Source organism: Erinaceus europaeus, chromosome 11 (genome assembly GCF_950295315.1).
Source record: "Erinaceus europaeus chromosome 11, mEriEur2.1, whole genome shotgun sequence".
NCBI lineage: Eukaryota > Metazoa > Chordata > Mammalia > Eulipotyphla > Erinaceidae > Erinaceus > Erinaceus europaeus.
The window spans coordinates 41,840,617-41,852,998 of NC_080172.1; the positions used below are offsets into that span (position 1 = coordinate 41,840,617).

The window sequence follows — 12,382 nt, forward strand, 5'->3', positions numbered from 1 at the left end:
TCTAGAGTGATGCTGTAGTTTTCGCTCTTTGCTTGTGTTAACAATCTTTCTTTAAAAAAAAAAAAAATACAAGAGTTGGGTGGTAGCACAGCAGGTTAAGCACACGTGGCGCAAAACTCAAGGACCAGCGTAAGGATCCCAGTTCAAGCCCCCAGCTCCCCACCTGCAGGGGAGTCGCTTGAAGTGGTGAAGCAGGTCTAAAGGTATCTATCTTTCTCTCTCCTTCTCTGTCTTCTCCTCCTCTCTCCATTTCTCTCTGTCCTATCCAACAACAACAATAACTACAACAATAAAAACAATCAGGGCAACAAAAGGAAATAAATAAATATTAAAAGAAAAAAATACATTGGGGGGCCAGGTGGTAACGCAGCAAGATAAGCACACATGGCGCAAAGCACAAGGACCAGTGCAAGGATCCCAGTTCGAGTTCCAGGCTCCCCACCTGCAGGGATGCTGCTTCATGGGTGGTGAAGCAAGTCTGCAGGTGTCTTTTTCTCCCCCTCTCTGCCTTCCCCTCCTCTCTCGATTACTCTCTGTGCTACCAAACAACAACAGCAATGGCAATAATAACAATAACAAGGGCAACAAAACAGGGGAAAATGGCCTCCAGGAGCAGTGGATTCATAGTGTAGGCACTGAGTCCCAGCTATAACCCTGGAGGCAAAAAAAAAAAAAAAAATTGATATGATGGAGATTTAAGCATTTCAGATAGGTAGCACAGAAAAGTACCTAACATGTCTAAATGAGGTCTAGAGTTAGGTCCATGGCACCAAACTTGCAAGAGTAATGCTCTGGTTGTCTCTCTCCTTCTCAATAAACAAATTAACAGGTTGATAAGATAGCTCATTTGCTCTGTGCTGGGTATGACCCAGGTCCAAGTCCAGCCCCTCTACCACCACACTATAGGAAGCTTCAGTGCTATAGTGTCTCTCTTCGTTTCTTTTTTCTGTCTGAAAAACTTGACCTAGAATAAGCTGGCAGGTGGCTCATCTGGTAGAAGGTACACTTTACCATGCACAAGAACTTGCATTTGAACCATGGATTACCACATGGAAGAGCCTGCAATAGGAAACTGCACAAGCAGCAGAGCAGTGTTATAGTCTCTCCTTCTGGCTCTTTCTCTCCATCTTTCATCCTCTATCTACAGCAGTGGTGGGGGTTCAGTCTCTTATACCACCATAAGCCAGAGCTGAGCAGTGCTCTAGTGTATCTGCTCTCTCTCCCCCTACCCCCATCTCTCTGTGCATGTCTTTCCCTTTCTCATAAATAAAATAAGTGTTTGTTTTTTTTTTTAAATAGAACAGGGTGGGGAACTCTGGTCTGCTGACCAAAATTATTTAATCTGATCTTGTCAAGTCAACTGGAGCTTTTTTCATAACATTAAGTGCTAATTTTTAAATTGTTAATTTAATATGGCACTCAACTGATGTTATCTCTAAATGGCCCTTGACAGAAAAAGGTCCCCCACCCTGATATGTAATCATATAGGCATAACACCCAGCAACAACCCTGGTAGCAAAGGAAGGAAAGGGGAAAGAAAGAGCACCCCTTCCCCACACATATAACAAATAAAATAAGCCTATGGTCCAACTAGGAGGTGGTGCAGTGAGTAAAGCGTTGGGACTTTCAAGCATGAGGTTCCGAGTTCAATCCCTGGCAGCACATATACGAGAATAATGTCTGGTTCTTTCTCTATCTCCTCTTATCTTTCTCACTAGTAAATAAATAAAATCTTTTTTTTTAAATCCCTAAAAAAAAACAAAAAGAAATTAAGAACAGAATCCCTGTCAAATTGATCAAAATTGAACCCCCAGGAATAAGAGTTTATTTACCTGTTTCTTGAAGTTTTTCTAATTATAAATTCTGCCTTAATACACATTAGTTTATGCCCAGTAAAAAAAACTGGGCTTTCCTTTTCTTCATCAGCAAACTCCAAAATATCTGCAAATTCTGGAAGATTATAACCTCTGTTTCTGACTTTGGCCTTGCTTTTCGTGTACAAGCCATCCATGTCATCTACATAGGCAGAGGTGAGGTCTGGCATGTACGGACTTCGGGAGGATCCGAACTGAATAACATGACTGGGAGACAGCAATCGGATCAGATCAATAAGAAGTAAAAGCCCTTCATCTGAGAAAAAAATAACATTTAACACAATTAGTTCACTGAAACTACCACCCTCCCCAGAAGCAGTTTCCTATAGAAAAGTTTCCAAAAACTGGTACTTAATGAGAAATGCAATGACCAGTAAGAACCTCTTCAAAACTAGATTTTAGGGGCCAGCAGTGGTACATCAGTTAAAGGTGCACATTACCATGCACAAGGACCTATGTTTAAGCCCCCACCCAGTTCCCACCTGCATGAAAAGTGAAGGAGCACAGCAGTTCTTTCTTTCTTTCTTTCTTTCTTTCTTTCTTTTTTTTTTGTTCCTCTAGGGTTATTGCTGGGGCTCGGTGCCTGCACCACAAACCCACTGCTCCTAGAGGCTATTTTTTCCCTTTTGTTGCCCTTGTTGTTTTATTGTTGTAGTTATTGATATTGTCTTTGTTGTATAAGACAGAGAAAAATGGAAAGGGGGAGAGAAAGACACCTGCAGACCTGCTTCACCTCTTGTGAAGCGATCCCCCTGCAAGGGGGGAGCCAGGGGCAAACCAGGATCCTTGTGCCAGTTCTTGCACTTCACGCCATTTGCGCTTAACCCACTGTGCTACCGCCCAACTTCATTGTTTCTCTTTCTATCTCCAACTTCCCTCTCAATTTCTCACTATCTCTATTAAAAAACCTAGGTTTCAGATGGAATGCTAAAAGTTCACAAATGTTCATCCTTTCCTGTCAGACATGACTCCACAGACTTACCTGTTACCCAACCCATTGTGTTGACAATAAGAGGGGACTCTCTCTTGTAGGCGCTGAACACATACTTTATGATCTCAATGTAATTCTCACAGCTGCTATTACAAGATGGCTTCCCATAATACACCATTTTCTGAGGTGTTCTCTGGTGGGTGAAAGGTGGTCCTAAGAAAATAAAAGATCAGAACAATGAATTTACAATTGTATTCACCAAGAATCCACAAATACTTAAGTTTTAAGGGGTGGGTTGGGAGATAGCATAATGGTTATACAAAGACTTTTATGCCTGAGGCACCAAAGATCCCAGATGTAATCCCTAGCACCAATATAAACCAGAGTCAAACAGTACTCCAGTTAAAAAACAAACTATGTTAAAGGTGGTTTAGACATATTCACTAATAAAAATCTTTGAAGGAGGACCAGGCGGTGGTGTACCTGGTTAAGTGCATACATTACAGTGCACAAGGACCAGGTTCAAACCCTGCATGGGGAAAAACCTGCATGGGGAAAAGCTTCACAGGTAGTGAAGCAAGAACCACAAGCATCTCTCTCCTCTACCCTCTTAATGTCTCTGTCCTATCAAATTAAAAAAAAAAAAGGGGTGGGGTGGGGATGGTGGTGGGGGATAGGGAGATAGTATAATGGGTATGCAAAAGACTTTCACACCTGAGGCTCTAAAGTTCCAGGTTCAATCCCTAGCTCCACCATAAGCCCAAGCTAAGCAGTGCTTTGGTTGTTCTCTGTGTATCTACCTCTCTGTGTCTGTCATTAAAAATAAATTAAAGGGAAGTCGGGCGGTAGTGCAGCGGGTTAAGCACACATGGCGTAAAGTGCAAGGACCAGCATAAGGATCCCGGTTCGAGCCCCCGGCTCCCCATCTGCAAGGGAGTCACTTCACAGGCAGTGAAGCAGGTCTACAGGTGTCTATCTTTCTCTACCTCTCTCCATTTCTCTCTGTCCTATCCAACAATGACGACAACAATAATAACTACAACAATAAAACAATAAGGGCAAAAAAAGGGAATATTTTTAATTAATTAATTAATTAATTAAAGGCAGTCACCAGGTTCCAGATGCTAGCATGATGCCGACCAGACTTCCTTGGACAGATGACCCTACCAATGTGTCTTGGAGCTCTGCTTCCCCAGAGCCCAACCCTACTAGGGAAAGAGAAGAGCAGGCTGGGAGTATGGATCGACCAGTCAACACCCATGTTCAGCGGGGAAGCAATTACAGAAGCCAGACCTTCCATCTTCTGCATCCCAAAATGACCTTAGGTCCATACTCCCAGAGGGATAAAAAATAGGAAAGCTATCAGAGGAGGGGATGGGATACAGAGAGCTGGTTGTGGGAACCGTGTGGAGTTGTACCCCTCTTATCCTATGGTTTTGCTAATGTCTCCTTTTTATAAATAAATTTTAAAAATTAATTAATTAAAGGGAGTCAGGCAGTAGTGCATTGGGTTAAGCACACATGGTGCCAAGTGCAAGGACCGAGTAAGGATCCTGGTTCAAGCTGCCAGCTCCCCACCTGTAGGGGAGTCGCTTCACAGGCAGTGAAGCAGGTCTGCAGGTGTCTGTCTTTCTCTCCCCATCTTTCCCATCTCTGTCCATTTCTCTCTGTCCTATCCAACAACAATGACAATAATAACTACAACAATAAAAACAAGGGCAATAAAAGGGAATAAATAAATAAATATATTTTTTAAAAGTTTGGGGTGGGGGCACACCGGGTTAAGTGCACGTGGCACAAGCACAAGGTCGCTTCACAAGCAGTGAAGCAGGTCTGCAGGTGTCTTTCTCTCTCCCTGTCTTCCCCTCCCCTCTCAATTTTTCTCAGTCCTATCCAACAACAACAGCATAACAACAACAAAATGAAAAAAATGATTGCCAGAAGCAGTGGATTCATAGTGCAGGCTTCCAAGCCCCAGCAATAACTCTGGAGGTTTAAAAAAAAAAAAAAAAGTTTGGCCAGCAACAGGCCAGGAGGGGCCATAGTCAATAAAGTGTTGGACTCCCAAGCATGAGGTCCCAAGTATGATTTATAGCGGCATATGTACCAGAGTGATGTCTGGTTCTCTTTCTCTGCTTCTCTCTCTCTCTCTCTCATTAAAAAAATAATTAGGGTTAAGTGCACATGGTGCAAAGTGCAATTATCCTGGTTCAAGCCCCTTGCTCCCCACCTGCTAGGGGGCCACTTCAAAGTGGTGAAGCAGGTCTGTCTATCTTTTTCTCCTCTTCTCTGTCTTCCCCTCCTCTCTTGATTTCTCTGTCCTAACCAACAACGACAGCAATGACAACAATAATAATAACAATGATAATCAAGGGCAACAAAAAGGGGGAAAAAACAGCCTCCAGGAGCAGTGGATTCGCAGTGCAGGCACCTAGTCCCAGCAATAACCCTGGAGACAATAAATACCCAGCAATTCTAGTCCTACATATGTAAAGAGAAAAAAAAAAAACAAGGATTTAAACAGGTATTTGTACATTATTTCCAATAGTTAAAAGGTGGGAACAATCCAAGTGTCCAACAAAAGGTAGAAGGATAGATAAGCTCACCCAACAGAAGTATGTCTTACCATGGAAACAGCCCAGGGTTCAAGCCCCAGCAACAATGGAAACTCCACATATGGTGCCTCTCCCTCTTTTCCTCTGTCTCAGCCTCTATTTGAAGTATTAATAGAAGGAATAGAGACTGGTAGTGGAACACCAGGTAGAACACACACGTTACAGTGAACAAGGACCAGGGTTCAAGCCCCCAGTCCCCACCTACAGGGTGGAAGCTTTACAGGCAGTGAAATAGTGCTGCATACAGTACCTGTCTCTTTATCCCTTCCCTCTCAATTTCTGTCTCTATCCAAAACAAATAAATAAATAGAATATTAATACAGAGCTGTGGAATAATGCATGGGCAAAATCTAGGCATCAGATACATAAACAGTTGGAATAGATAAGCAAAATATGATATAGATTTTCAATTGAAAACTGAGTTATAAAAAATTAATTTTTATCCATAAACTATTGCAAAATATATACCTGAAAGCAGAAGTACACTAGAGTTTGCAGTGAGTACCCCCCGCCAACACTTCCTCTCCACTATTACAACCTTTGGGTCCATGATTGCTCAACAATTTGTTTGGCTTCGTATGTTAACTCTCTTTTCAGTCACCAGGTTCCAGATGCCATCAGGATGCTGGCCAGGCTTCCCTGGACTGAAGACCCCACCAATGTGTCCTGGAGCTCAGCTTCCCCAGAGACACACCCTACTAGGGAGAGAGAGGCAGACTGGGAGTATGGACCGACCAGTCAACGCCCATGTTCAGCGGGGAAGCAATTATAGAAGCCAGACCTTCTACCTTCTGCAACCCACAATGACCCTGGGTCCATGCTCCCAGAGGGATAGAGAATGGGAAAGCTATCAGGGGAGGGGGTGGGATATGGAGATTGGGTGGTGGGAATTGTGTGGAGTTGTATCCCTCCTACCCTATGGTTTTGTTAATTAATCCTTTCTTAAATTAAAAAAAAAATAATTTTTAAAAAATATCTTATTATTTTTACCAAGAGCACTGCTCAGCTCTGGCTTATGGTGGTGTGAGGGAACCTGGGACTTTGGAGCCTCAAGTGTGAGAGTCTCTGCATAACCATTATGCTCTCTACCCCCACCCAAAAATTAAATTTTGATATACGCAATACAGGCAGACCTTGAAAACATGCTTAGTGAAAAAAAAAAGTAGACACAGTAAGGTAGATGTATTGTTCCTCTTACATGAGGTAGTTTGAATAGGCAAATTCAAAGGAACACAAAGGAGGTTGGAGATTACTAAGTTCCTAGAAGAATAGTAGAAGGAAGCTACTTTTTTTTTTCCCTTTGTGTGTTGTTTTTGATAGACAGAAAAGCAGAAAGACAGAGAGACTGAAAAGAGACCACTCCATACAACTTCTTTGTAGGGGACCAGGTCAGGAGAGAGATGGTCATTTGCAGTCGTCTTCCCACACTTCTTTCAATGGGGTGGGGGCCGGGCTCAAATCTAGGTTACACACATGGGGAGTTACTGTCTTTTTTAATTTTCATATTTATTTTATTTGACTTGATAGGATAGAGAGAAACTGATAGGGGAAGGGGAGATGGAGAGAGAGACACCTGGGGGACGGGTGGTGGCACACCTGGTTGAGTGTACGTGTTACAATGCACAAGGACCCTGGTTTGAGCCCCAAGTCCCCAGGGGAAAGCTTTGCAAGTGGTGAAGCAGTACTGCAGGTGTCTCTCTCCCTATCTTACCTTGTCATCAAGGGAAATACCTTGTCATCAAACCAAGTCCACACCTTCCCAGTAAATGTGGCCCCCAATAAACAGAACCCGCAGGTGTGGCACCCATACTCCTCCAAAGATCTCAGTGAACTCAGGCAGGCAGTGAGTGAGGACGGCTTTCATGCCCCATGGACCAAGTCCATTTTACGAGGCTTTTTCCAACACTTTAATACCCCCCAAGATTGGAGGGACTTAGCTCTTGCTGCGCTTCCAGACCCCCTCTACCTGCAATGGGAGGCATGATATCGTGATGAATGCTCAAAACAATCCCAGAAAAGTAGTCAGAAACAGCTAGAATGGAATTTCGATGCACTGTTTGGAGCAGGAGAGTTTGAAACTGGAATTCAACAGGCAGAAGCCAAGTTTCCAGTTGTTTATTTTGAACAGGTACACATCTGCGCAACACAAGCATGGGAGAGGTTAACACCATTCACAGGAGAGGCCTCAGTCCCCATTAACTCCCTTCGCCAAGAAACCGATGAATCCTTAGCTAACTTCATTGCCAGGGTGTGGTCAACCTTAGAGAGAAAGATTTATAATCCTGAAGTCCGCTCTCTCCTCCTGCATTCTATTGTCTGGGATGGCATGATTCAGGAATTTCGTCAGGCATGCCTCACCCAGATAATTGGATTTTAGCGACATAGGAACTTAGACCAGGCACTTATGCGGCACCCATTATGATACAAGCTTATGCAGTTACCCCATATAATCAAAACGGGGCCTGCTTTCAGTGCAGTCGCCAAGGGCATTGGCGTAACCAATGTCCAGATAAGCCGCAACCACGCCTCCAGTTAGGACAACCACGCCTCCAGTCAGGACAACCCCACCTTCAGTCAGGGAGCCAGAGGCCACGAACGCCTTGTCCTAGATGTCAGAAAGGTTTTCATTGGAAGAGAGATTGTTGGTCCAAGTTTCATAAAGATGGCACGCCCCTGAATGGTATAAATTCAGGGCCTGAGATTTTTTGGACCACTCCTGTCTTAGAACGAGGTCACCCTACTATGACAATAAGAATTGGCAATATTCCTTTTAAATGTTTGATTGACATGGGGACAAAAAAGACAATTTTAAGGCAAGCAGAGTTTCCCCAGAATTGGGAACTCCTCCCAGGACCCCGTTTACATGGAGTTGCAGGGTTGACCCAAGCCTTTCTCACACGAGATTTGCTCATGTGGGAAGACCCTGAAGGAACTACCAGACACTTCCGCCCTTTGGTAGCTGATATTAGCACCAACCTACTGGGCAGGGATCTTCTGGAATTGTCTTGATGTTAGGATATCCACATATGGCTCTGCAGAGAGTAACACCCGCTCCTGCAAAACTAGATCTAATCAGCACCCCCAATACTAACTGCCACTGTTCGTAACCAAACTCCCTACTTAGACTGACTTTCTAATGAGCCTGTCTGGGTGGAAATTTCTAGGGATAAGCTAGAAATTTAAAAGAGCTCATCCGAGAGCAGTTGTCCTTGGGACACATTCGTCATTCCTGAAGCCCATGGAATACTCCTATCTTTGTGATTAAAAAGCGCTGGGGAAAATGGCACCTCCTCCAAGATCTCCCTGCGGTTAATAAAACCATGCAGGTCTGGGGCTCCCCCCAAAGGGGTTTGCCTCTTGCTTCTGCAATTCCCACAGGAATTCCAATCATAGCTATTGATATACAAGATTGTTTTTTCTCTATTCCCTTGCATCCGCAAGACTGTAAACGTTTTGCCTTCTCTGTTCCGTCTATTAATAACGCCAGCCCTGCCGATAGATTTGAATGGGTGGTGCTGCCCCAGGGCATGGCCAACAGTCCTACAATTTGTCAAGAGGCTGTTAAATCTGCCCTTTTCCCATATATTCATAAGGTCCTTAATGTTTTTCACTACATGGATGACATCTTAATATGGGGAGAATTAGATACAGATCTCTGTGCCCTATGTGATTTTCTCATTCCTGCCTTGAAGAAAAGCAGCCTTAATGTAGCTCCTGAGAGGATACAGTTAATTCCTCCAATATCTTTCTTAGGTTCAGAGATTTCTCTAACACAAATTCGTCCCTTAAAATCTAGTGTTACTTTTCCTTCTAACCTTACTCTTGCTTCTTTACAAAGTTTTCTTGGAAATTTAAATTGGCTTAGGCAGTATCTTTATCTGCCTACTAGCTGTCTCCAACCACTGTTTGACCTGTCAAAAGGAAACAAACAGCCCTCCTCAAAACGTATGTTAACTCCCGAGGCCTCCCTGGCACTGGAAAGGGTTAACCAGGCCTTCCAGGACATGCACCTCTTTCGATTCTCCCCCTCCTCTCTGGTAAACCTTCTAATCTTTAACTCCACCCCCACAGTAGTGGGGGCACTGTGGCAGAACCATGGGGTTCTTGAGTGGCTTCACACACCAGTAGGCGGAGCTCCAAGACTCCTCACTGAGATAGACGCGTTAGCATTCACGGTTCGCCAAGGAAGAAACAGGTCTCTGCAGGTCTTAGGGAAAGAAGCAGATTTAATTATTCTTCCTTTTTCTCTCACAGATACAGAGTGGCTCATACGCCATCATTCCCGTTTTGCCGTAAGTTTAGTGGGGTTTCCAGGACAAATAGATAACCATTTTCCTTCTAATAACTTGATAGCTTCTTTACCTCTTTTGCCTCTACTAGTACCTAAACTTTTCTCTCAAGATCCCATCCCCTCTGCTCCTACAGTCTTCACTGATGGTAGAATAAAGGGAGCTGCTGCTCTTATATATTACCCAGACAAACAATCCCCTAAACCTCTCTTTACTGAGCTTCCTGATAATTCCCCTCAGTACAAAGAACTTTATGCTGTTTTCCTTGCATTAAAAGCTGTACTAGAATCCTTCAACCTTTTTTCTGACAGTGTGTATACTGTTAACTTCCTTCCATGGCTTGCTCATTCTTATGTGAAAATTGATGACAACCCACTTTACCCTCTCTTGATTCAAATTGCCTCTATGCTCTGTTCTTGAACCCAACCAGTGTAAGTTCAACACCTTTGTTCCCACAGCCCTCTTCCTGGTTCCCTGTCTGAAGGGAATGCTGCAGCTAACCGCCTTGCCTCCACAGGAACTTTCTTAGTCTGTCTCTGATCCTGCTGACTTTCATTCCCTAACCCATGTTAATCTTAAAGGCCTTCGAGCTTGATTTCCGAATGTTCCTTTACTACAGTGAAACATATCCTTGCTACATGTTCTTCCTGTGCAAGTCTCATAAAAACACCTGCTATTCAAACTCTTGGGGTTAACCCCCAAGGCTTAAAAGACAATGCTCTTTGGCAAATCGGTGTCACCCACATACCAAACTTTGGCAAACAAAAAAATGTGTTTGTCTCTATACCTTTTCTAAATTTATGTGGGCGACAGCTCAGACGAAAGCTCTAAAAAGCTTATAAGCCTATGCAGCTATCAAGAACAATGAACCCACCTTCTCTGACCCATCTTGGACAGAGCTAGAAGGAATTATGTTAAGTGAGCTAAGTCAGAAAGATAAAGATGAGTATGGGATGATCCCACTCATCAACAGAAGCTGAGGAAGAAGATTTGAAAGGGAAACTAAAAGCAGGACCTGACCAAATTACAGCAGGAACCTCACATCTCCACTATAGAGCCTCTACTTCCCCCAGTCCTGGAACCCCTGGATAGGGCCCACTTTCCCATATGCCTCTCCCAATCCATATCAAATAACATTGCATCTGCCTATCACAACCTAATCAACAAAACAACTGCCACCTCAACATGCTTCACTTCAGACTGTGTCCAGAGATTTCACGTGTGGAATGACAACCCTTCAGTTTCATTACTCGGGTGAGACCTTTCCTTTCACAGTATACTCTAATTCCATCTCAGGTGGTTCACTTTCTAACAAAGCCCCAAAACCTAGATATAAACCAGTTTCTGTGAGAGAGAGCATATGTTCACACGTATCCATAAACTACTACAAAATATATACCTGAAAGCAGAAGTACAATAGAGTTTGCAGTGAGTATTCCCCTAACACTTCCTCTTCACTATTCCAAGCTTTGGGTCCATGGTTGCTCAACAATTTGTTTGGCTTTGTATGTTAACTCTCTTTTCAGTCACCAGGTTCCAGATGCCATCAGGATGCTGGCCAGGCTTCCTTGGACTGAAGACCCCACCAATATGTCCTAGAGCTCCGCTTCCCCAGAGACTCACCCTACTAGGGAAAGAGAGACGCAGACTGGGAGTATGGACCGACCAGTCAATGCCCATGTTCAGCGGGGAAGCAATTACAGAAGCCAGACCTTCCACCTACAACCCACAGTGACCCTGAGTCCATGCTCCCAGAGGGATAGAGAGTAGGAAAGCTATCAGTGCAGGGGTTGGGATATGGAGATTGGGTGGTGGAAATTGTGTGGAGTTGTACCCCTCTTCCCTATGGTTTTGTCAATTAATCCTTTCTTAAAAAAAAAAAAAAGCTTATAAGTCATATGCTCTCCTATTTTGCTGTAATGGGCTTACCTCTTCAAATGAAAACTGACAATGGGGCTACGTTTATCAGAAAACAATTTAAAATTTTTTGTTCCCTCTGGAACATTACTCATACCACAGACATTCCCTATAATCCACAGGGACAAGGCATTGTCGAGAGGGCCCATCAAACCCTTAAGGCTCAATTAAACAAAGATAAAGGAGGAATGTAACTCCCCAATATCCAGCTAGCAAAAGCCTTAACTACATTAAATCGCTTTAATATTTACAATAACTCAGACCTACCTCCTATTATTCTTCATTGGCAAACACCATCCACCCTCCCAGCTATTAAGGTCAAATGGAAAGACCCATTCGATAAAATTTGGAAAGGGTCTGACCCCCTATTGACCACGGGGAGAGGTTTCGCATGCATTTTTCCACAGAATTACTCCAAACCTGTCTGGGTTCCTGCCCACCATGTCCGACAATACCCGCATGATGGTGCTGCTATCCCTGAAGAACAAGAAATACTACAAGAGGACTAGATGCAGGATGCATCCCAGGATCCATAATACGACATGGCGGAATCTGGCTCACAGAGCCCTCTCTCCTACCCTTCTCCGGATGTCTTCTGTTATGACTGGCCAGTTGTGTTTTGTTAGTGAGTGTGTTGAATGACCAAAAATTTTTGTATGACCCATCTGCTCAGAGTACTCTTATATAAAAATGCTGGACACAGCCAAGGTTTCTGGAGATGTCCAGAAACATTCCAAAAAAAATTTTTTTCTCTCT

At 43.6% G+C, this 12,382-nt stretch overlaps 1 protein-coding gene across 2 annotated transcripts in view; it reads right to left on the reverse strand.

Moving 5' to 3' along the window:
* The window catches only part of NOL9 (nucleolar protein 9), a 47,798-nt gene that overhangs the window by 13,668 nt on the left and 21,748 nt on the right, over positions 1 to 12,382 (reverse strand). For both annotated transcript variants that reach the window (XM_060201356.1, XM_007532771.3), the window contains 2 exons: positions 2,857 to 3,018; positions 1,833 to 2,130 (listed from right to left, as the gene is read on the reverse strand). In XM_060201356.1, the coding sequence (XP_060057339.1) occupies positions 1,833 to 2,130; positions 2,857 to 3,018 (460 nt within the window). The remainder of the gene's footprint in view (positions 1 to 1,832; positions 2,131 to 2,856; positions 3,019 to 12,382) is intronic.